Genomic DNA, 26,756 nt, shown 5'->3' with positions numbered 1-26,756 from the left:
AGTTTAGTAACTTCAGGTCACTGCAACAAGCCCAGGTACAGTTTACCGACGGATGGGTGCAGGACCTTGAAACGCACCGTGTAGAACGAAAGACCATCGTACGTATCATAAGTTTACCAGTCTCACAAATCGTCGTCATAAATACACATTCCTTAACCGTTTATTAATAGGACCTTTGAGCTCAATGGTAATTAATTAGTAGTGGAAATAATTTCTGGTACCCATCACAGAAATGTAGCAGTGACAATAATACTGTATGCTGTAATCGTACTGGGCAATTAGTGATACAAAAAACCTGTTTTATCCTGTGAATAAAAGTATATGTTTTTGTCAATGTACCATAATAACAGAAGCGAAACACAATATTGTGTCAGGACAATTCATTATTTATGCACAATAAATAAAGGAGCATAGCGCGACAATTTCTGTTCAGCGCCAGACTTGCTTGTAACCTATATCACCAATTATGTTATGAAAATGACGTATTAAGTACTAAAAGACACTGACCTTCGTGTAAATGCTTGGAGCAGACTAACCTGTGAGCTGGAGTGTTCTGGGACGTTATATTTTATCTTAGAATGGCTGCAATCCAGGCCATCCGTCGCGTCTTTGTTACTTCGGAAACATGGCTCGAACAATTTCTCTTCCACGACATAATCCGATAACAACCGATCTCTTTACCCGTCGGCTTCCCGTGGCTGTCATGCGACCGGCTATTGCAGTTAATAATACAACAGCTTCTTGACATTTTTGTGTTTCTTTTTATCGCTGTGTGACTGATTTCAATTGAAAGCCTGCGTGCGCTAGTACCGCTTGCCACGAGTTCCCAGAATCCTTTGCGGTTCTACCCATGAATGACGTCACATTTTCAATCTCTATATAATATGCATGTTAAATTTTATATTTGGGGTAAAATATCAAGTCTTTTCAAGTAAACAGGTTCAAGTCCAATTCAAGTCCCAAGTCATTGGTGTAAAAGTCCAAGTCAAGTCACAAGTCTTAGAACATTTTTTCAAGTCAAGTCTAAAGTCATAAAATTAATGACTCGAGTCTGACTCGAGTCCAAGTCATGTGACTCGAGTCCACACCTCTGTTATTTAGTGTCTGTGCTTTGTGTTTTACTGTTATTTATCACTCGCTAAAATGCTAACATGTTAAGCTGCTGTGGTCAAACTGCTTAACATCTAAATAACAGTCTCGCCTCTAAGAGCACGGGAACTTATTGGCAATAGCATTGAGCTCAAAGCACTGCTTTAATTACAGCCTCACACAGCTGTTACAGCAGTAGCTTCTAAAGCTGCATCCACACTGGAAGTGATGTGGCCATCAGAGAGCATAATATACCAATAACATTTGGCGACTTCAAGCGACTGCAGGCAAAATAACTGCTGGCGACTTGAAGTGGGTAAGCGAGACAAATTTCAAATTCAGCTTGTAGGCAACCAACTGAAGCGACTACCAGTGTCAGTGCAGGAAACCGCTGATTGACATATCAGGGAACCGGAGACTGAAATGTCCACAAGCGACTAGTAGTCAGTTTCAAAATGGTGCACGCTGAGCAAATCGCTTCCAGTGTGGACACAGCTTTAATATGCTTATTGTCAGAGTGAGCTACACAGCACAGATGGATAAAAATCAGTTTATAGAATGTAACACCACAGTAAACAATAATATGTGTAAGATAATATTTTAAATAATGAAGGCCGCTTTTTTGCTACCTGTAAACTGCCACTATATTAACTTTTCTTAAAAATTGTGCTTTTAATTTGAAATGTATCCTGTAGTGAGCCCCTTCAACTCATCATAAAAGACTGAGATCTGCATGATGGCGCATTGGTGTGGTAGTTAGCACCACATGGTCCAGGGTTTGAATCCACTAAAGCTTGCATTCATCTCCCCACATCTTCATCAGCTCTCTCTGGATATTTCTGCTTCCTCCCCAAAGGTTTTGCAGAGCTGATTAATTGGTGGCTCTAAATCGTCCATAGATGTGAATTGTGTGTTTATATGTGTTAGTCCTGTTACAGATTGGGAACCTGTCCATTGGTACACTGCCTCTCACTCCATGACAACTGGGAGCAGCTCTTCGACTCTGAACCTTCACCCTGAATGGGATAAGTGGAAGAAAATGGATTGGTGCATGAATACCAAGTCCAATTCTGCCCTCCCTTTAGCTCTCTGTTTGGTTCACTTTAAATTCATAGGAGGGGGGGAAATCGTTTTTAGCTAAAACTGAAACACTCAGTACTTTTTGATCAAAAAGAATAATCAGAATTATTAAAGTTACAGTTTCTACTAATCGTGATGCTCCAGTTTTTATTCTTTCTTGACTTCTTTTTGACTCACAGTGCCTCTTACATGATAAACTTGCAAACAAGTTGACAGTGATCTACAATATTGGTACATCTAATATCTGTTTGCTTTAAAAGGGAGCTCTTATCTGTACTCTGGTTCTTGTGCGTAATCTTATTATGGAACAGTGGCTTAGGTTTACCCTTGTTTTTTAAGCTGAGAAGAGCATGTCTTCTTTGCCCGGTCCATCAAAAAAGGATTCAGCCCTTCGTCTGGCACACTGCTTATGACTCTCTGTCCAATTCTTCCCTGCCTGTCACTGGTGTCTGTGCACCAGTAATGACTCTTCTCTTACCACCAAAAGCCCTGGCTAAAGGGACTTGTTGATCCTCTCTCTGAAATGCAGTGGAGCTTGGGGAAAGAGCCAGTGATTAAATGTTCTTCTCCACAGTTCTCCACAGAACTTATTACTCTTGTCAGGTACATGCTTAGATGCACTTCGCTGTATCATTCCCTCTATTTCTCTTCGCACATACATACACAAATAGTTTAGCATTTAATTTTTTTATGTGCAACAATTAGATGCAATACAAGTATTAAAAATAATTGTGCTCAGAAAGTGAAAATATATGTGCTTCTAAGTGTTTTTGCCAAAGCTGGGCGAAAGCATAAATAAACATGAGCATAAACACACGCGCCAAATCTCTCCTGACTGACAGCATCTGCATTCAGAAATGATAAATATCTTAACCTGTTAAGTGGCTTTGTGTTCCCACTTGATAGCAGAGATCATTTCGGAATCAGTTGAAGAAGAAATATATGGAAGCTCAGGGATTCAAGTGGAGGGGATTGATGAGAGGAGGGGGGTGAATGGCTTACAGTATATGAGGTAGCTTTCACTCTTCTCTCTGATGTTCTCTCTGTTCACTTTTTGTTCCTTTGAAATCAGTAGGCGGAGAGGTTTTATTGACTTGCCTGTAGCGCTTTGTGCTTCACCATGTAAGCTTACAGTTTTTTCTGATTGCTTAAGCACATTATTTGTAACTATTGGCTAATTTTGCAAAACTCTTCACACAAATAAGAAAACCTGTCACCCAATCATCAAAACATTGTAGTTCTCTTGCAAAAGCGAACACAGCTAGATTAACTCATCACACCTTCGTAAAAATGGTGTTTCCGTATCAAACAGTACACACAAGCCATCATCTACTAAGCACACAATGCGCCAACTGCACACTGATGGTATGAATACAAAACACATCTGGCTTTTGCTTTCTCTGTGCACAAGGTAGGCTATGTCAGTTTGAGCTCATACTTCTGTCATAGATAGGATTATTTGCAATCGCCATAATGACTATATGGGTTTCTTGGTCTGCAGTGAACATGCTTCCTCTCCCCCCTCCTCGTCTTCCTCTTGCTCCTCCTTGTCCTTGTCGTCCTCTTCATCCTACTTCTTCACCTCCACGTCCTCTTCTTCGGCCTCCTCTACTTCTCACTCTTTCTGCTCCCTCCATTGTACTCCGCACACACAGCTTACCTGTATTATAGTGCTTAGGCTGATTGCAAAGTGAACTAATTATCTAAAAAAGTTTTCACATGTGAAAGTGTGCCAGACAGTTGGCAAATTAGTGTTAATGATAGCCATACATGTGTATACTTTTGCTAGGAGTGTGTTGGAAATTTGGTAATTGAGTGTTGTGCAGTGAATTGTGCCTACAGTTTTGCAAAGTGTGTGTTACAAAATTGCAAACTGAGTGCAAAGCAGTTTTTGTGCTTTTAGTTTTGCAAACTCAGTGAGTGGTTTTGCTATAAGTCTGAATAGTTTTAGAAATTGTGCTACAGGAATCACAGTTAGGGTTTAAGCATTCAGAAAAAACTGTAATATTCATGTGATAAGATGCCAAGCCCTTGCAATTCATAACATAAAGTATCAGCTCTTCCCCATTTTAAATGCTAAAAGTAGTCTTTCAACAAACTACATAGATGAATGCTTGTGAAAAGTAGTTTTGGCTTATTTATGATACAACGACCCTCTTCAGGCCTGTTTGAGAAACTTCATATAGACTGTATATAAAAGATGGGCTTATATGTGATTTCCACTGGGGCCAGCTGCATCATATTGCAATGCTTGTAAATCCATGGCTCTCTCTACCTCACAGCACCAACCGTATAGTTTGGAAAGGCATATGGGTCAGGACATTTTCAAAATAAAAGACCTTGTGTAAACTAAGTGCTGTGTTTCTGAAATGTTTCTGTTGTGCAGAAGGTGTAGAAGAAATATTAAAGAACAAATCTGCGTCACAGACCCACACCGAGTATATACACGGTGTTAGCCTCCAGGCATTCTTTCTAATGGCAAAAAGGGGATCGCTGTTGTTAGAGTAGAGTGCCCTCAGTGGCCTAAATGCTCAAATCAGAACTGCAAGTCCACAAACCAATTTGCAACTAAATGATGGCTACATCCATTTTTTATAGTCTATAACATCACTCTCGCTTGCTTCCAAAATAAATAAATATTTTATTTTATTCCATTAGAAGCATATATTGTAAATATCTTTGAGTGTTTGCCGAACATAGCTTGGTCTGAAACCATCATTTACTCCAAGTAACTTGGGTTTAATATGCCAGTTTTTGGGTCATGTATTTGTATTCCTAGTAATTAAAATGAACCTCATAGTTAGTTACTTTAATTAGACAACGACAGATTGGCACAATGGATAGCTCATAACATGTTCCCACATGTATGCCTGTATCTTTTGGTATCTACATTGCAGTCATGTACTTCATCATTCCTCTGTTTTTTATACACTGCTTGTGTCTTGCTATCTTGCTCACCTTGTATCTCTATCTGTCCTCTCTAAGGGTACTTGTGTGTGCTCGTTTGTGTTTGTGTGTGCCCACTATTCTTTTGGGCTTTTCTCTCCTGATGATCTCCTCTCATCCTCCGTGGAGCAGCCTTAATTACAGTGTGGCTCTTCGCGCTCTGCTTGGTGCTGATTAAAAAGGACACTGACGCTCCATGGGGAAAGCATGACTGGGAGTTTGTTCACTTTCATGCACACTCTGCTTATCGCTGTCTGACCAGCTCCATTACCATGGCTTTGAGGCCCAGTTTGTAATTGCCTCTCTTTATTACTGTGCCTACATGTCAGGCCAGGGAACAAGGACCCGCCGCATCCGGCGAGAGTGTGTGGCAAGCCAGGAATGCACGCACGCACACACATACATACACATAAACATGCACAGTGTGAATCTGAATGCTACAACCCAGGCCAGGCAGAAAACAAAGCATTTTCAAAGTGAGCTAGTGTCATGCTGAGAACAATTGACCTAATAAAATAGAGGCCCTCAAACACTTGCACATAAAAAGCCTGACTTAGCCTGATATGGTTAACAAACCAAGGGTTTCGCAATTCATTCTTTTAAGGTTCTTGTCTGTGATGACAAGGTTTTGATTTCATAATGTATTACCAATTTCAAAAAAAAAGACAGAAAGGGGCACAACCATCGTGTTTATTCTTTTTTTAAACAAGCGTGAACAATGACACTAGCTTTGAAAAGGCATGGCGCTGTTTTTAACATTGAACACATACTGTAAAAGATAAAAGGCATCCACTAGTTTGTTCACTCCAATTATGAAGCCCGTATTTTAGCTTTATTGCAATTGCTTTTTCATTTATTTAATTATTTATTGAGTGTTGTGCAAAGGTCTTGAATCAGTCCCCATTTCTTTACATTTAGCTAACAAGGGAAACAATTTTCAACTAATTAATGACCTGGCAAAAAACCTGAGAGATGCACCTGGTCCTTCAGATGATTCATCTACTGTTTGTGAAGCTTCATCCCAAATGCTCTCAGTGGAAGAGTCGCTAGAAAGACATCATAAGACCTTAGGGCTATTATTATCATCATTATTATTGAATTTTGATTATTATTTTTAGTTTCCCAAAACACCAAAAGCCACAAAATGCTCAGAATTACAATTAAATAAACAAACATAAAATAAAAAATATTAAATTCAGTGTGTCGGCTTTTATTTTAAATATGTTTCAGTATTCCAAATATTAACTTACAAGCTTATTAGAATTGTACAAACAATGTTTTTGCTTTAAACACAGTATTTCCATGTATGTTTCCACATATTTTTTTTTTTTTAAATGAACTATTTATTTGTCTGTTTAATTTTTGGAGCTGGAAATGATCATATTAGGACATGGTTAAAGCTAAGTTTTCACTTAATGCTAGCAAGCTTGTCTGGCCACAGACTGCATATTTCTACATTTGTCCATTTGAGGAACTACACTTCTTGGCACTTCAATGTGTGCTATATTTTTTAGTCCTAGGTTGGTACACAAATTAAAGCTGAGGCTAATACAAAGGTGATATTTTCAGAATAAGTTAAAGTGTTGGACAAGTTAAACTTTTTGGGGTTGGTGATGGTGCTGGATGAATTAAGCAATCCCCGTATTCTAAAACAGGTATCTAATGGTTTTTTGGACATTCAAATTAAATTTTAAAGCAATAGCCAGCAAATACTAGGTGTAATTCTTACTATTTCATCCTTGGTATTATCTGTACTATAAAAATGTTTAGTGGATTAAATTCCATGTATTGGGACGGCGTTTGTAACCGCAGACTCGATAGCTTGACTAATGGAGCATATTTTTATTAATGGGAAACACGATTTGGTAATGATGCAGTGCTGAGTCCCATATATTAGACAACGTTACCTATAAGTCATTCCTTAATGGAGAGTATATGAATATATCACTTAATTCGGCTGTTCCTTACCTTTGGGACCTTGACACAACAGCGGGTGAAAAATTTTCAACACAACAACACGGCGCAGAGCTGACACAGCACCTGTCATCAAGATGGAAAGTACGCGTGATGCCAGAAGTAAAACAGGCAGATGTCAGCTGTGCTGACTGCCTTAGCAGAACATCCTCCAACAGATGGCAAATCTCTGTGATGAAGACCCTGAATATATGTTGAAGTCAGCATATTTACATTCGGTTGTTTTCTTTTTTGAATTGTTTTCTGTGTTTCATACCAACTTTTAGGGGTGCATTATGGAAAACATGGGGAACAAAGTTAAATGTGGAAAATGAGCTAAAAGTATTAAGATTGAAGTTGTAATATTTTTTAAAGATCACAAGTTGAAATATGAAGAACAAAGCTGACAATCCAAGTCAAAGTGTAACCACTACTGCATGGCTATCTTGACAAAGTGCCTCGGGCTCATGAATTAGTGAAATCACATTTCAAAACTGGTTTAAATAATTTCTCTTTTGGCACATAAACAGTGTGAAAACAAGTGTAAGAAACCTGAAGAGCTTGTGCAAAAAAGCAGCATGTCTGGAGAAAGAAAACCCTCAAGAAAGAGTTGGTTGCCATGATGTAAACTGACATAGACGGTCAAGACATATGCAAGGATCATATGATCTATCACAAGAGGCAATAAGACAGTTGATCGAATTGTTTCGATTAATCATATTTTGTATGTGTAGGACACAAATCTCTTTTTACTTGTAACATACGTCTCTGTGTAGGGCTGCTCAATTAATCGAATTTTAATCACGATTACGATCTGGGCTTTCAACGATCATTAAAAATGACTGAGCCAATTATTAGCCCCGCCCTCGTGCTTTACTCTCACGCTGCTCCGTGTGGCAAATCGAGCGCACCTCTCTGCATTTCGAACACGCCTCACAACAATTAAGAGGACTCGAGGGAAGCTCGGAAAGCTAAGCAGAAGTTATTTGGAGAGGAGAGTGACTGCCGTTGGTTGAAAAGAGAGGTAAAAAAAAAAACTTCAGTGGTGTGGAAACATTATGGGTTTGCGGAGTCAGACGTGGATCAAGTAGACACAGTGTGTAAACTTTGTTACAGTTTTACTTACATCTTATGCCATCAGCTTGTCCTAGGTCACGGTTTCCTTCCACATATAGCTTTGCAAAAATTGCATAAAAAGCGCTTGCAGGAACAAAAACATAATATTCCAGAAACACGCTTTGCCGATCCGATCAGCTGTTCATAACACTTCCCACATTGAAAAAGACTCAACGCGAACTATCGCATGTCCGCCATTTCCTGTCTGAAACCAGAAGTGACGTCATTTCGCGGAAAATGTAGTTTTTTACTTGTAGGCCTTAAAAACCTATACTGGTGTTTTTATAAGTCATGTTTGACTTTTCTGAATAGTTGCTGGGATGCTTAGAACTCATATTGCACTGCTGGAAATAGTTTATTTTGATGCACATGCTGTTTTCTTTGCAAATTTGCATCATAGGATTGTTTTTTTGTTTTTCCTGCAGTATATAAAAATTGCTGTATCTCCAAAATAAAACTATGAAGACACTCAAAATAAATTTCCTGTGGTGGGAAACTATTTTTTGCAACTTTTTTGTATTTAAAGTTTTGAGGGATAAACCTCTTAAATTTCTCCAAGTAGAAATATATGTAAAAAACAAAAACGATTTTCAATTTTTTTGTAGTTTATTGCACTTTTTTGCAATTAATGTAATTACTATGGGCTTAATGCATACATATTATTAAAATATGGGCTATAACAGTTGTATTGATGTATAGCAACTTGAAATGCTCCCAAAAATGGCACTACAGCATGTAAAAAAATAAATAATATAAGCTCTGGCGGACTTGGTTCTATGGTAAGTCTTAAAGGGTTAAATAAATATCGTCAAATAATCGAGATCTCAATTTCAGTGAAAATAATCGTGATTATCATTTTTGCCATAATCGAGCAGCCCTATCTCTGTGTATATATGTCTGGGTGAGCCAGTATGATTGAATGAATGAACATTGTCAGCAAATCTTAACATTTATATGTTTTTAGAAATCATTTATTATAAATCCCAATTCTTTGGATTTTCATATATAATAGGTTAATATTATCTTCCCCCTAAAAATGCCATGCAATGTTCTCCATTTGCATGTGTTTCATGTGTCCAACAGTCTTTAAAATTTGTTCGACAGGTCACTACATTCGAAATTAAAATTTTGATAAAGCCCTGCAGGCCTTTTAGCAAATATTAAATAAATGACACGTTTGCTGTTTTCCTTTTTGACAGGCTTGATGAAAACGAGAAGAGATTTAAACCTGCTCTTTCTGCCTTTGACTTCCAACTCCTCCTTTACAACCTGACGGCTCTCAAGATCAGCAATGCTGGGGGACACAACTGTAAGTGTTGGTTTGTGTTTATGAACTTGTCCCAACAAGCATATCCAATTCATTTTTACATGACTTACACTGGAGCCTTAAATGGGTGGTATGTGCTGTAGGAGCAAATAAAATCTATCAAATCTATTTTTCTGAAAGCACTATTTACAAATAATGCCAACATTTAGAGGCCTACAAAATTACTAAAATCATTGTTTTTTATGACCGTTTTCTTTAACCAGACAGGAACACATTATTCAAGCCGCAGCAGAACTTGCTAGTAAATCGGTGTTGGTGTTTGTGCTCGAGGAATCGTTCAACTGTCCCCTATCTGGCTCTGCAACAGAACGGGACATTTATTCCCAGATGTTTGCGATGAGTTCTTGAAATTTGATAGTTTGTATTGTAATGAACCAGCGGGATCTGAGAGGCATTACGGTGGATTAAAGCGTGGAGGAGACAGAACAGCTGGACAAAATCACCAGCTTCCTCACACTTACTTACACCATTTTAATTAGCTGCTTGGTGCAGGCGTCACCACACAGACTCTTATGTAGTTCCACATGCATGGCGTTTAGGCACAAAAATAAAAAAAACCCACACACACAGGCACACTCATGCATATTCCATCAAACTGTTTTCTGTACCCACCCACCTACCTACCCACATGAACGTGGTATCAAAGTCAAGCACACAGTTTACACTGCATCTTTTGCACATTATGGGGGAGAAACTGTTAATGACTTGTGTTAGGTCTCAAACTCATTCTCAAACAGTGTTAGAAGTGCTTTATCGCTGCAGGCGGTGCAACAAACTTTAATATCCAAACCCCATAAAGCTGTCCTCTCATCATTCTCATCTCTGCCTCTCACATTTTCCTTCATTCTTTAAAATTCTCCCTGCACCACAGAGAGTGTCTTATTAACAGAACTGTATTACTTAAGTGACAGTATTGTCTTTAGGTTACTAAGGCAAGGCTGTGATGACAGTCGCAGTAAAGAGCTTTTATTTTCCCCACCACAAAAAAAAATTAGGTTTGAAAAGCAAGTGTGGCCGTATTGAAAGTTTATGGGAAATCAATGGCTTAATGGTTAAATGTACAGGCGCCTAAGGAGACCTAAATTGTCAGAGTCTGCCAGGCTGCTGTAAAGTCATTTGTTGCAAGTAAAATCTCAACTGCTCTGACAAGGTTTCCTGCAGAAAAAGGATTGATGGAGAGAACTTGCGCAGCACGACTTAAAATGGAAGGCTTTTAATTAACCAAAATATAGGCTTCAGTATCTGAAAACTGTTTTAATTGCACATTTCCACCCGTTGAACGAGCTAATAGAATTCAGGAGCTACTGGAGAGTAAAGGGTAGAGGCTAAGGCAAGTTGCGGAAAGGGAAGAGGACTGGCTTGCCTACTGATTATCCCTCAGAGGTGTAAATGAACCGTCTTTCATCACCGCTCAAGGAATCTCTGAATCATGGCTTGTTAGATGTCAAGGTCCATCCTCTCCTCTGGTTCTTCCACTGTCTCGCCCCTCGCCGTTTCTGCCACTCATGTCATTATGCAGTCGCTCATCCACACTTGGTTTATTCCTGCTACATAGTCATACGTGCATAGAATCTGTCCGTCTATCGTCTGTCTGGCTATTGAAAACGGACACGGTAATGTACACCAAAAGTAATTTTGTGTTCTGCGGCTGTGGCTCAGGCAGTAAAGGGTGAGAGGGATACAGTTCAGCATGGCCTGCCCCCATCACTATTCATGAGAGGAGAGCGGGATCTTGAAAATCCCACAGGAACTGCACGTTTGACATACCTCCACAGAGTCTCCTGTCTGTTTTTTTTTTCTTGTCTTGCTCTGCTGCAGTGATTTATTCATTTGCTATATCAAAGAGTCCCTGGATCACAAGTGTACGTGTGTGGGCACGTGCAGGCACATGTGTGTAAGCAAGCATTAAGTGCGGCATTTATGGCCGTGTGGGTGGATGAATCGGTTATTGTGTTAGTGTGTATGTGTGGGTGCATGTGTGTATCTGGCTGTAAAATGTAAACACAGGCCAAAACCTATAATGAGACAGGGAGAGAGGGACGGCACTGCAACAAATGCTAATAACCTACTGCTTAACAAGATGCAGAGACCTCCCACTATCACCACCACCACACACACACACACACTTGCACCTGTCGCTTATTCCAGAGAAAGATTTGTATTAACATCTTTGACATTCCTCCTTTTCCTTCCTTGCCAGACACATCACAGCTCGCAGGAGTAACCATGACCTCAGCAGTCGTCTCAGCTGACCCAGCCTTTCCTCCTGCTCTGTGGGTGGAATCCTGTTCCTGTCCCCCGGGCTTTGCGGGCCAGTTTTGTGAACAGTGTGCCCCCGGATTTACCCGGGAAGAGCCTGCTAGAGGGCCTCTCTCGGCATGCGTTCCATGCAACTGCCACCAGCATGGAACGTGCCATCCAGAGACAGGTAATAAGTGAAACATTGACATTGCGTTGTACACAGCTGTGTTCATGTGATAAATTAGAAAAATGTCAGGAATTCATAATGAATTTGGTGCCACTTCACTGACAGCCAGTCAGCAGTATTTCTGTTTCAGCGACTCCAGCTGAAGTAGGGAAAAAAAAGCATGAAAATGTTGAATTCATAAATCAAGTGCATTTCATTTTTAAAGGTGCACTTCACTAGTTTCACAGTCAACGTACTACTTATAGGGAGGGTGCCACAGTCTGTCAAAACAGCTTTTTTTAATCTCTCTGTGTCTTTGGGGGGCCTTGGTTGTATACGAGAAAACATCTTGAGTGTTGGTCAGAAGTGTAAACTAAAGTTTGGAGAGTATAAATATAAAAAAGAAAACACATATGGCAAACTTCACATGGAATTCAGAAGTCAAGAGTGGTCTAAATAATAAAGAATAATCCTTTTTAATAGAGGTGGATTTTTGTAAATAGCCTATAGCTCGCTATCTATTCGTCCATCTGTCCATTGTCACAGGGTCCATTTACTGGAGGTCTGTGGTGAATCTATGTAGAGCCAATGCGGGCTATGCCGATGGCAGCAGGCAGGGAGGTAATGGCGTCCGGTTTAGAAGTGCAAAAGAGTCCACGCACATCCTCCTCATCCTAGGGGGCAGGTGTAGAGCTGAAAAATGCAATAGAGAAGAAGAAGTAATGATTCGCATAATGCAGTTTTGCAGATTCCTTATTTATTGCATCTGGTAATGTTTGTGAATCCAATATCTCAAGAATGAAGAGACATAGGAATTTGAAATTGATACCACAAGTGTCTCTACTAAAAATCCTGGGCGAGGTCAAATCTCAGTGACCTCGATCTCAAGGTTCAGGTCAAAGGCCAGGCTTCCTGAAAATCTTGTGAATGCAATAAGTTGAGAACAAGGCAACGTAGGATTTTGAAATTGATATCATAGGTGCATCTACTAGGAGGCTCGGGATTCTAGTATTCAGCAAGTATTTTTGCAATTGATTTCACCCAGCCAGCAACCCTTCCACATTTTTTTCAAATCATCAGCAGTAGCAAGGGGGTCACTGACTGGTCTCTAAGCCTGTGAGATTGGGGCCTTATCCAGCTTAGAGTTACCAGGGGGGTCTGGATTCTTTCCCAGCATACAGTGGAGAAATGTTGAGTACACCATGCTAGTCCATCACAGGGATAATGGAGAAACACACACATCCACACCTACAGCCAATTGTGAATCACTAATTAACCAAAAATACTGTATTTGGGCTGTGGGAGGAAACAAGATGAGCCTGGAAAATCCTAGAAGTGTGTTTCTCATCTCCTTTTGTCCTAATTCTTGTCCTCCTTTTTTTTGTCCTCTTGCTGAATGCCCACTGTACCAGAATATTATTATGATAACTGACTGCTAATTGAATACTGTTTAGATGCTGATTTCAGGAGCACAACGTTTTACATTGTCAGGCAAAAGAGCACTCACATTTGCATGTAAATTTGCAGGGATAGTAATGTAATTGAGAATGGAAAACAATAACACTGCACTGGATAGAAAAGAAAAAAATACATGTAAACTACTGATGCTAAATGCTTTCTATTGCAGTGTAACAGGAGACAAAACAGTAAACAAATCAAAATACAGCTTCCTATTTTGTGTTGTCTCCCCCTTCATATACTGTAATATCACACATTATTACTCCTGTTTCTTCTCCAAGGGCACGCTTTAGCTTCAATGTTTTTCTCTGAGCAGAATCAGAAATGATTGTAACTCTGTGTCTCTCAAGTGTCATAAAATTGTAAAAAAAATACTCATGACTTAAACCTGTAAAGTCTCCTAGTAACCAAAGTAACCGCAAGGTGTTTTTTGGTGCACCACCGTATATCTCTTTGTGTCCAATTTAAGCTAGCGATAGCAAGCAAGCTACCAGAACCGTTAATTACTTAGTCCGGGACTACACATCTTGCCAGCAATTTGCCAGGAAACGCAGAAACTTCCAGCAACCACTCAAAATCAATTAAAGAATACTATGTAGTGTGACTTGAAGGAGCAAAGCTAGCTGGGCAATATATGCCTTCCTTGAAGCTTTCCTTGCGTTTCACCTGGAAACAAATTTACTGGTTGATCACATCAGCCACTCCATAACAATGCAATTTATGAAATGTCGGCTTTTCTGTACTATTCTACATTTGATGACCTGCACGTTGAAAAAACTAACTTTGGAGAGTTAAACTACTCGTCTTATAGAAAAACAGTAAAATGCATTTTGCTGACAAAAACAAATCCAACTGACATTTGTCGCAATTCCCAGCAGCTGTGTCTGGTCATTTGCCTAAATGTGCTAAAACATTATTTGCAAACAAAGAATGAGAAATGCTCTTTCTGATAGATAACAGTAACAAACCACTGTGAATAATTTCACATATTGTTTTGACAGCTTCAAGTGTCAATTCAGAATCAAGACAAAAAAGTAGAAAAGTGTAAATTTCATTGTGTCATATTTGAGTACAGTTTTACCGTTAGTCTCATGTGGAAGTGCTCAATAATGCCACTATTAGTTTCTATTAGTGTTTATTGTTTATAGAGTCTCTTTTTCAATGTCGGAGGCATTACTAAAAAAAAACAAGTTTTGCACATTACTCATTACTTTCCTTAAAAGTGATGTAGTACATTACTTAATTACTTGCCAGATAAAGTAATCAGTTACGCTGTTTGCTACATTAGTTACGCATTACCAAGCCACTTAACAGAATAAACCTGAGGCTACAGTCCCACACACTGACACAAATCCCTGTCCTGATGACGGCAAATAGGATCTTTCTTTTAGTGTTTACACATGAACACAAAACCAAGAACACAAAGAGTTAAAAGCCAGCCCAAAGAGACTTCAAAGCAGTCATTTGATTTTTTTGCTTTTTCTTTTTTTTATTTATTTGTTTATTTGCTCAATCTTCCTCAGATAATTGAAGGAGCTTTGTAACGCAAGTAACACCGTCATTCTAGCTATAATGTCATTACTGTATTTAGCCCAGTAATGCGTTACATTACTGTGTTACTGAAAAATGTAATGGGATCTAAAATTAACTTCCTAAGACCCAAACTCTTTCATGGCATGCATTTTTAAATTTCTCTTTGCTATTTGGGCTTATTGTGACCTGATGAATCTAAAAACAAAGAATTTTCTTTTTACCTGATATAGTTTCTAAGAGGAGGGAGGATATCAGGCCCTTGTAGAGCAAAATTTAGCATTGTGTTCCAACCCCAAAATGATGTCCAGGACAATCAACAGTAGTAAATACACACAGAACAGGCAAGTATGCAAATCTACTACAAGTGATAAAAAAAGTAGTACAAGTAGTAAAAAAGCAAAAACCACCAAAATTCTTGAAGTTCTTTGTCAATAAAGCCCAAAACATAAGTAAAAGGCATAGTCTTGGGTGAGTCGTAATATTCATGAAAAACATTTGTAGCCTGAAGTAACTGCCTCCAGGTTACCTAAAAACACCTTAAATACATTTAGCGAGACCAGCTCTTAAAGTTTTAAGAGATGTTGCATCTGATTCCACGAGGAGGGAGCTGCAATGCCCTTTTTCCAAATGAATTTGGGAAAAGGGCATTTCAATATAATGCCATTCAATAAAATACAGATCCAAATCTCTAGTTCTAAAATGAAGTCTGAAGTATTCAGCCAGTGTTACATGACACGAGGGATCATCACGGGTTCTTGAGACAATATTTTCTATCACTGGGCCCGTGAGAGAGGGGAAGAACAGAAAGATGGAGGCTCTTTGACTGAAACATTTCTTTTTTTTAGTCTTTCTAGAACTGACATTCAGTCATCATCACTTCAAGGGAATGTAGCTCAGCCATCCCTCAGGAGCATTGGCAAGCTATCACTCAAAACTTAAAAACTGGGTGGCTCTACTAATACAGCAGTATCCTCATTTCAACTAATCTTTATAATAACAGATAATCTAAGAGTCTGTATTTAAAGTACCAGACTTTTTTTCTTGTGGGCGACAATAACAGCAGTCGGAGCACGCTTTCACATTCACATCCCAAATGTAACGTTCCATAAATGACAGAAGTAAAACGGCAGCTGTTGGGTGTGTAAACAAGTCAACCTGTGTGCGCTTATTTAGATATGCTTACATGTCTGTCAGCGTGCGCTCTTTATTTTCCTCCCTGAGCCTTTTCCACGCTATCTCGTTCGCACAGCTTTTAAACGACTCCATCTCACCAAGAGCAGACAACTATCCCATCCAAGGTCTCACCCTCCATCCTTTATCTTCCCTCAATCTCTCTCTTCCTCTCCTTACCCGTCTTCTTTCCTACCCTACAACTTGAAGACTCAGAGATATGACCTAGTTAAGAGATGCCTGGAGCTTTGGCTGAGAGTGCGCATTATGTTTGTGTGTGTGAGTGTGTGTGGGTTATATCACTGACTCTGTGTGCATGTGTCTGAGGTCCGGAAGCAAGTCTAGTATCACTGCCTGCCTGCCTCTCCCCTAATTAGACTTGTTAACCGCCTCTTGGCTAATGATGTCTAATTTGCTTGCAGATTTCCTGTCTCTTATGTCTCTTCTCAATCTGGTTGTCTCCTTCTCTGTCACACGCTCTTTCTCTCTCCCTCTCTGCCTCTTCTTGTTCGGCAGACTCCCTTGTCAGTCTCTTGCTCTCTCCCGCTTCCTTCTTCCTGTCAGCTAAAAACTCCACCTGCTCTCACCAGTCACCTTGACTTTGTTATGTTTTTTTTCTTCTCCTTTTTACGTCCTTTACTCCCCTCTGTGGGGAGCGTTCTCCAGTTTCTACTCCCTATGTGGCCTTCTGTCTTTCATTGTTGTATTTCCTTTATATTGGCATAGTAGTCCATGCTGTTCTTTTATGCTTTTACGAAGGCGAACAAATGCTTTTATTTTAAATAGGAGGTAGTAGCATTAGTACTTCAACTTGGACCACAGAGAGGGAAAGTGGGGAGGTAATAAATGAAAATCAGTTTTGTGTTTTCAGCATCGTTTGAACACAATCCGTGCAATTTTTATTAACTCAATCATGAACTTGCTTAACAGTTTTGGCATCAAAGTGGTTTATACACAGCAAGCGATACTTTGGAGTGTCGTAATCGTATCTTTATCATTTTCCCCTGTCAGGTCTCCTCAAATTATGAACAATTTTCACTGAACAAACACACACACACATACACACCCACACAGACACTTTTCAGGATGCGTTAAAAATATATACCTGGCTCAGACACTATGCAAATGATGAATGAGAGGAAAGCAATGTGTCCTCTGAGTCATGTATTATAAATGTTTCTTATGATGTGTGCCCTGGACTGACACTTGAATAGCGCTGGCTGTTTATTAGAAAAGGAAGCTAGTTAAAATTATCCTCTTCTTTTTTTTTTTGGAAATGAATGATGATGGCTTGTCGCCTTGTGAACACAAGCCGGCTTCCTTTATATAACAGCAAGCAAACAAGCAAGAGAGGCGCTCCATGAATCTATAAGTTCTGGTCAAGGGGAACTATCAAAGTAAGTTGATTAGAGACATCCTGTTCATCGTGTGTCACTAGGAGGGCGGACCAACCTGCTGTTTCTTCTATCAGAATCTTAATTGCTGTATAATTACCTAACGACTTGTATCATCATGCGGGGTGTGCCCACAGACAAAACTGGGATGGAATTTATTCGCTGGCTGCCGAGGGAAGCTGCAGCCAATGGTGCTTCATAATCATGATTTATTAACACTCCCTGAGTCGTGTCGGTCCTATTTGCTGTAGAGCAGCACAACAGATTGGAAATGTTAATATTTGTGGTGGAACTCTCTGCCGAGCTCTTGTGCTGCAGGGCCGATGAAGTCAGACACATGTTGTTAGAATGCAAAAAAAAAAAAAAAAGAACATATGTGTACACTATAGGTTTCCACAGTTTCACAAACCTTTACTTTACTACACCACACCACAGGACCGGACGCATTTCTTTATAGCATGTTGGCTGTGGTAATTGCATATACACCATCCATAAAACTGGGCAGAGGCCCTAATTTATGATCTCAAGGGGGATATGGAGGCATAATTATAATGTATAGATAAAATGGGAACACTCAATTTTCTATGCACCCCATATTGCAGGAGAGCGCTCATTAATCAAAGAAACAATTGAAACACACGATGCTCTCAACACTGTGCTGGTTAGTGAGTGTTAGGGAGCTTTATCTGAGTTCCCCTGTTAGCGCCTCTTTCTAATAGGCCTGTGTTCTCTTACAGGGTGCGTTACATTTATACTTACGTCTTAAGAAAACACTACCATCACTGGGAGGTGGTCGGTATATATAAAAGCTGCAACATCCATCTCATGTACAGCATTGTGCAAAAGACTTGGGTTTTCAAGTTATGCATTGATTTGCATGTCATTGAGTGAAATAAGTGTTTGATCCTCCAGCAAAACTTGACTTAGTACAAGAAGACAAGAACCCTTCTCAGCCTCTTTACAGAAACTCTTTAAATCCTTTAGGTTTCTTGGCTGCTGCTTGGAAACTTGAAGCTTCAACTTCCTCCACAGATTTTCTATCAGACTTAGGTCTGGAGACTGGCTAGGTCGTTCCATGACATTAATGTGCTTCTTCTTTAGCCACTCCTTTGTTGCCTTGGTGGTAAGTTTTGGGTTACTGTCATGCCGGAAAACCTACTCAAACCCATCTTCTGTGTTCTGACTGAGGGAAGGGGGTTCTGGTCCAAGATTTTGCAACACAAGGCCCCCTTTCATTGGCCCTCAGTGCAGTGAAGTCATCCTGAACCCTTAGAACAAAGCATAATGTTTCCATCTTGACTGTGTGGATGGTGTCTTTGGGTCATACTCAGCCAGTTTCTTCCCCCAAACATGGTGGGTCGGTTTGATGCCAAAGAGCTTGATTTGGTTTCATCTGACCACAGCGCCTTCTCCCAAACCTTCTCTGACTCATTTAGATGTTCACTGGCAAACTTTTTAAGACAGGTCTGTACATGTGCTTCTTTAGGCAGGGGAACCTTGTTGGCGCTGCAAGATTTCAATTCAATCTAGTGCAGTGTGTTACCAATGATCTTGCTGACTGTGTTCCCAACTGCCTTCAGATCATGAACAAGTTCCACCTTTCTAGTTTTGGGTTGCAATTTCATATTCAATAGACCTTTCTTATGATCATCCTTACCCCAAGAGATAAGCTCTTGCATGTAGATACACAGACAGATGGCAACTGATGGTCATTTTACATTTCTTCCATTTCTGAATAATCAAACAATAGCTGTCAACTTCTCGCCAAGCCTCTTGCTGATTGTCTTGTAGCCCATGCCAGTGTTGTGCAGGTCTACAATCTTGTGCCTGACATCATTTGGCTGCTCTTTGGTCTTGCCCATGGTGGTGGAGAGGTCGGAATTGAAGAAATTGTTTATGCAGACAGGTGTACTTTGTACACATAACAAGTTGAGATCAGCAGGATCGGTAATTGATTGATTGTTTCCTTGTAATCTGTGTGCCTCTTGGACACACAGCCAGTCTGTGGGAGCCAGAATTCTGGCTGGGATGTAGAGGACCAAATACTTAATTCATTCAGTGACATGCAAATCGATTTATTACATTTTACTAATCTGTTGTTTTCTGGATTTTTTTGAAAGTGAGTGCAAACCAACAAATTCAGTAACCAGTATAAATACTTGTGGGGGGATTTCTGAGGACATTGCTTCAATTTTCTTTTCTTTTTTATATCTTTTGTTTGTGTTCAGGTCGGTAAAATTCCTTTTTTCTGTGTAATTTTATGGATGTAGCTAGTTCGTTGCACTGAGTTTTCCTTGTCTGAACTGATTTCATCAGGGAAAGGTCGAAACCTTTTCAAATCTGCAATCACTGACAGTGTGACTAGAAGCTAAGACGGGCAGAGAGAGTGAGCACATTGTTTATCTTTCTGTTTATTTTTGTGTAGAATAAATGTGCTGGTCGTGAGGAGATAAGTAAAGCGTGCCAAATAGGATCAGCAGTAGAAATTACATGGAAAGATGCTTTGTAACGGACTACATCTGTCTTATTTTGCACTTTTTCACTTCCTTTTCCCCTCACTGTCGCTCCTCATATCCCATCATGCTGATACAGGCCAGGCATTTCAGGGCTTAGCCTGCAACAAATGCAACCCACCAGAGAGATTAAGGGGCTGAATAAACCACCACTAGAGCCAGCTTCCCTCTGTATCAGTTCTTCTGCCTCAACTTTCTCTGAAAGATTTTTCCAACTAATGACCTTAGAGAGGCTGACGATGGCATTTAAGGAGGCATTTGGGAAATGCGCGCCCTGACTTCCTCTATCTCCTTCTAAAGTGCCCCTTTGTTGGTAAACACTGACTCACAGCATTCTCCAGTTTAACTTGGCATTCTAATGAGCATGCAGTAAGCAGCACACTTGGTCATTTCTTCATCTGTGCCTTAATTGATGCAAGGAGACAGGTACTCTGGGTGATGGCCTTTATTAGCCTGATTTCAATGTACTTCACTGCTCAAAAGCCCAGACCAGGAGAAAAAAAATCGCTTCAGTTCCCTGACCTCCTCCACCAGACTGCAGTGGGCGTGACATTTAGTTATGCAAAACCAGTGCACATTATTCAAAAATTTGGCCCTGCACAAATGTCAAAGTGAGAAACAAGCATATGCTGTTATGAAACAGAACAAGGAAAAGAAAGACCTTTTTATTCAGCGGCTTTGGAGGAGATGCACATGCTGTATTCAGGTGCGTGTGATAGACTGAATGAAGCTGGCCGTCTTCATCGCCTGAATATTAAAGCCAAGTGCTGAAAACACGTGATTTGTCTGCATTTATAAACTGGCCCAATGATCCCAGTTTGTGGATGCACAGCGTGGACTTACAAACACAGCTAACGATCGCTCAGATCAAACTGAGCTTCCCCTTCAAATCCCTATAAACTAAATACTTAATCCCATCACTTCACATTAATAAAAATGCACAAATACCTACCTCGTGTGTGATTTCCCATTTATAATATTCTATTTGTGCAAAGAAAGAGAGAATAATTAAATGACTGAATAAAACAGACCCAGTGTTGTTTTTAATCATGCCTGACTTTTAAAATAACAATATTAAATTGCAGTTTTGTGCCACATGAACCCATTATTGCGTTGTTTATGTTAATTATTTTATAATGAAAATGATGTGGCAATATGCTTTTGGCTGGAAACAATTGGAAAAGCCCTGAGAAGGATCATACTGAGGATTGAACATTAAAACCGCTCCTTACATTAGGTACTAATTGGATTCAGAATGGTTGACCACTTACAGATGGGCAAAGATTTAAAGAATAAAAACAAGAGGGGGAAAAAATCTACCGCCATGATGGTGCTTTGGACTTTGCACTAATTGCCAATGTCAGTTCTAATAAATGAATTAACTATTTAAGCTTAATCACAGATTGTATTCAAAAGATGAAGCAGCTTCCGAGTGAAGCCAATTTGGAAATGTGCATATTTTGTAAAAGCCAGCAAGAGCCAACTCCTCTGGTTGCAAATCAGATTGTATAGTCTTATGTGAGAAAATAGCCTTTCAATTATAATTTTCTATGGCCTCTTCCAAGACTTTATTGGTGTGTATATGTCCTGATATGATAGGTGAACCTTCACTATATGGACAAAAGTATTGGGCCATACCTTGTATCTTCAAATTCTGGTGTTTTCAGTCACGTTGTCACAGGTCCATAAAATCAAGATTGTTGCCATTCAGTCTGCCTTTACAAACATTTGTGAGAGAATGGGTAATTCACCGATGCTGCTGTAATAGGATGCCACTGCAACAAGTCATAAAGGTCTATTCTCCTACATGTTCCACAATCAACTTCATTGGTACAGAACATGTGAAGTTACAGGGCAGCGTCGTCTAGTCCTCAGTCACCAACGCTCTACTGATTCACTGACTGCTGAGTTCCAAACCATTTTTGGTATTAACATGAGCACAAGGAACTTCATTGAGTGGGCTTCTAAGGCTAAGTAGCTCCTGTAGGTGTAATCAGTAGGTTGCCCAGTACTTTTGTCTATGTAGTGTATCTTTTCAAGAAGATCAGAGTGTTGTACAAAAGGAGGATTAGAAAAAAAAAGAATAGATAAGAAATAAGTGAAATATATCTTAGTAGGTGCTAAACATACACAGTCATGGACAAAAAAGATACAGACAGACTCAAATGCTAGTAAGTAAAAATAAGTTTAACGGTGCATTCCTGAAGAAGTTGGTAGTCCCAGTCAGAACTTTTTGTGGAATGCCCCCTTAACTTCAATTTTCCTCTCGGAAAGTCTTACCATAACACCCTGAGGTGGTAAATCCAATCCAGTTAGCAATCCAAGATGGCGGCACTGAACATAAACCGTAGTAAAACTGTAAACATTTCATTTGTACTGCCACTGTTATGTATTATTGACTCACTAAATGAGCCATATGTAGAGCACTAACCAGACTCTGTCTATTAATGTGTTTTTTAAGTGCAAAGTCTCATGCAGTCTTGTGCTGTTTTGCTAGTGATGCTATGAACCAAAACAAGTTTTTTCTCGCCTTTTCTGGAATGCGCTCCAAGGTATCTGGAATGCGGTATGGGCATAATTTTAAAAGACTCAAAAGAAAGGAGAAAATTTGACTTTGAAGGGAATGCTGTTACACAGTTTGGGGGTAAACACAGAGAGGACACGGTCTCCTCTGGGTTTAAATCTAGAGTGGGGGAAAGCCAGAAGCATCTGACCGGAGGGACCTGGAAACTGAATAGGGTTGTAGGGGTCAGCGATGTAAGAAGGAGTCAAGCCATGAGAGGCTTTGTAAACAAGCAGGAAGCTCTTGCAATTGATTCCACACCTCACTGGCAACCAGTGGAGAGAAGCTACCAGAGGTGCAATATGATCTCTTTTTTCGTGTGTCTATGAGGACCCCAGCAGCAGCATTATGGACAGGCTGTAGACAGGACTGAGAGGACTGACTGAGACCAGAGTAAAGTGAAATGCACTAGTCTAAGCAAATGAATCTCAATTTTGCAATGTCTCAGAAAAAAAATCTGTTTTATTGTCAACAGCTAAAGGAAATTCTGTTAAGAATTGGATGCCCTCAAAGCGTATGATGATTTTATCCATCCTGGGATTGAGGACACGATATAGTTGAATATCATCAGCAAAGCAGTGAAAGGAGATATCGTGTTTACTGATGATTTGACCCAAAGCAAGCACTTTCTGATTGCCAAGTGTGAGCGTGCACTGCTCGGTCGGCAGGTCCACTTTCAAAAGCACCAAGATGGTGGAGGTCAAAGTGCTCATCTCAAAGCACGTGTGATATCCTGGTTGCTACATCAATCATTTATATGCAGTCTGGGTTTATAATGTTTAGTAGTTCCCCCTTTTCACTTGAGCTTGTTTGTCATTAGTTTGATGGCTATTTGCTCACAGACTAAACAGCTTTAACCTGATGATAAAACTTTATATACGCAACTGCCAACGTTGTTACAGTTCATCCTGAGGTTAACATCTATACAGTGTGAGTGCTGCGATTCAAATTTAATGCATGGGAATCCATCTAACATGTGCAAAGACGAAAAAAAAATAGATAAACTTCCAAACCTATAAACATAAATGTTTAGTTGTTGAGGTACTTTAGTCTAGGGGACGGCTGAAGTAGTCAAACATCCTGAGTTTGTCTCTTCATGCCATATAACACGGCTCACCGTGGATCTTACAGTTAAGTCTCAGATAACAGTCTCACCTTTTAATTACATGAAAAAAGAATAAGCAGTTTAAGATTATTATTGATTGGCTTTTTTAAGCAGTTTTATGGAATTAGCATTTAATAAGACATCATAAATCTCTTGTTCAGCTCCTCCCTAACATCTAGGTAACCCAGAGCCAGAGTGAGGCAACATGAGCTACAGCCACTGCTGTTAGAGTTTCCATCCCCGGGATACCCAGGGGGCCTTGGCTGTAACAATTTGGCTGACAGCGTCTATACACAAAACAGCAATTGATGCATTTATTTTCCACAGTCACAGCACGACAGAACGTATTTCCCCAGTCATCCGTACTGCACACATTATGTATGGCGCTGGACACAATATACTGCCCCTCCCTCTCTCCTCTGCAGCAGTCCACTTATTCAGAGCCCATGACAAGCCACATCTGCAGCAGCAGTCACTAGCAGCATATCTGTGTTAAATTAGAGAACAACATTGCCATAACAGTCGCGCAGCAGATTTAACCCGGCTTCCACCCTTGAGGCCTTAAAGTGGCAGGCCAAAAAGTTCTCTCTCTGTCTCTGCTTTTCTTTCCTCCTTCCCTTCATTAAAGCAGTGTGTTCACATGCATTAGTAAATAAATTTCCTTGGCCAGAAGCATTTTAATGTTCCAGTGGGCTAAGGAGACAAGCCTCCTGGAAAATGTGGAGCTCTTGAAAAACTCATGTTTGTGAAATCACATCCGTGCGGCAGTATTGTTTAATGTGCATGGGAGGGGGGGCAGAAAATGTAGGAATCTGTTATAGTCCACGATTATTTTCATGCGTGTTTGTGCTGAGTCGTGAAGTGACGAGTAGCCTAAACACTTAAGTGGCACAGCTGAGTTGCTTGTTTTCCTTGTGTGTCTGGCTTCACACGTCATCAAGGGCCCCACACGTCGCCCTTCATTCTCAGAAAGACCTCCCAAGATGGTGCAGATGACACGCGGTGATCTTAAGAAACTCAATTTAGTCAGAAAATAAATCTTGAGACTTTAGAGGCAAATGTAATAACAGAGGAGAGTTGGGCTACGATCTCTTTCAAAACAAAACAGACACACACACACACAAAAAAAATATTTAAGAACCATCTCTCCTTGGAATATGTTTCCTCCTTTTCTGTCTCCATCTGGTGCTAAAGTTATTACAAGCTACCACGAGCGGCGATAACCGTTATCTTTGGAAGAACGACTCCGTTTGAGAGAGGAGCAGTGAATGATGCTCAGATGTGAACGAGAGAAATGAGTGAAGCCGCCTGTCTTTCATTTGTTCCACAGTGGCCGCCTGCGCCCCTGCAGCTATCTCTCGGTGATGCATTCCACTGTATTTCTATTGGCCACAAGTGGCTCCATTAATGAAGCGCATTAGTCCTGGGTGTGAATGCGCTCCTGCAGAGAGAATGAGTGCAGGGATGGGGCGCAGGTAGAATAAGCACTGGTAGAAAATAGCTTTTTTGGAGTGTGATGTATATATATGATGGAGGACTCGTCTTTAAGAAAAAAAAAAACAAGGAGAAATATTGCTCTGCCATCACAAAAGAGACAAGGAGAGCAGAGCACTGAAGTGCAGGGCTCCTTAGCTGAAAGGGGAGGAGCGCGAGAAGGTGAAAGCAGAATAGGAGGATTGTGTGGATTTGTCAAAGGATTCAAAACGCACTGCTCCAGACGTTAGCATCACAGAAATCCCAGTTCATTAACAGGCCGAGTGAGCGGTCATTGATTCATTGATAAAATGATTCTCAAGGGATGCGGTTGGCATGACGATGAGGAGCGTCACGTGATCCTGCCATTCAGCGTCACTTTGCGATCCGTGCCGTTAGCTTTTCTGAGGAGCCGATAAAATGATAATAGCGTCGAGGAGGCCCTCGGTGGCTCCGCTGCCTCATATCACGCTCAGTCATCTTCACACTCAGTAAAGTCAGCACATTTCTGCTGCCATTAAATTTACTATGGCTCATTGGGGATTGACACTGCACAACATCAGTGTCATTGGAATGCCTTGTGAAATTCAAGAAAGACTCACTTCTTCATGCTGGAAACAATCATTATTGCTAAATGCTCTGTTTAAATGACTGGCATTACATGCTTGAAAGTTACTATCATTCACCTCACATCGTCGAAGAACTAATAATTTTTTTTTTCCCAGAAGTCTACACTTCATGAGGCAAAAGCATAATTGTTACCGCTAATGACTTTGCAGCTTTTATTCCATCTCATATACTCGCAGGTTCACGATGGGGGGGGGGGGGGGGGGCACTGGTTGCGGTGACCCCCCCCCCCCATAACTAGAGGCAAGAATTTATTTACTCCAATATTCAGTAGTGTGAGCTGATTTAAAAATGCACAGCAGAGAGCTTTTCACTGAATTACACCGTAGGCTATGAGGGGAGTGATGGGAAATTTTAATGAGGACTCAGTAAAAAAAAAAAAAAAAAAGTAAATCACATGCCTGCAGATTATTTGTGATTCATGTTACTGGTGTTCTGTAGAAGATATAAATAATATATATAATTAATTATTATATATATAATATTTGATTAATACTAAAACACAAAAAAAATCTTGCAGTGCACCAAAAAAAAAAATATGCGCAGTCACACAAAGAAACTCAAATGCAGATACTATTTTTATACCTTATAATTAATGTCTTCCAAGAATGTTAGCACTTATTATTTTGTGGTACACTAATGTGCCACTTTAAATCATGTGAGAATTTTTTTTGTCTTAATGGCTTCAGAAGTTGTTGCTCAAACCGCTACATAGGTCTCTTCGATTCAGCGTGTGACTTCAGAGCCACGGCAGGTCACCGAAAGCTGCTTTACATTCACTCCATATACCCATACATTATATCAGTGCCTCCACTGCTGTGGGTATTTTCTACGATTATCATGTCATATCATTCAGCACTACCCGTAGCTTAATGGATTTTGAAATGTGACATGAGGGCAAAAAGCAGCTCAGTAAATCGAGCAGAATTCATCGGGGATTTTATGCACGCGCATGTATATCAACACATTTTGCACGTGAGTAAATCCTTTAGAGTGGCTTAA

General features: G+C 40.1%; 1 protein-coding gene across 1 annotated transcript in view; it reads left to right on the top strand.

Annotated features, from left to right (window-relative positions):
* The window catches only part of lamc3 (laminin, gamma 3), a 159,891-nt gene that overhangs the window by 107,148 nt on the left and 25,987 nt on the right, over positions 1-26,756 (top strand). Inside the window, exons 11-12 of the mRNA XM_086301216.1 lie at positions 9,384-9,493; positions 11,712-11,939. Coding sequence (XP_086157342.1) covers positions 9,384-9,493; positions 11,712-11,939 — 338 coding nt within the window. The remainder of the gene's footprint in view (positions 1-9,383; positions 9,494-11,711; positions 11,940-26,756) is intronic.

Source organism: Aulonocara sp. 'chitande type north' Nkhata Bay, linkage group LG7, assembly GCF_057382095.1.
Source record: "Aulonocara sp. 'chitande type north' Nkhata Bay isolate Kocher_YH1m ecotype deep benthic linkage group LG7, A_spYH_male_GT1.1, whole genome shotgun sequence".
Classification (NCBI taxonomy): domain Eukaryota; kingdom Metazoa; phylum Chordata; class Actinopteri; order Cichliformes; family Cichlidae; genus Aulonocara; species Aulonocara sp. 'chitande type north' Nkhata Bay.
The sequence above is the reverse complement of the archived record's forward strand: the minus strand, read 5'-3'. Positions and strand labels throughout refer to the sequence as shown.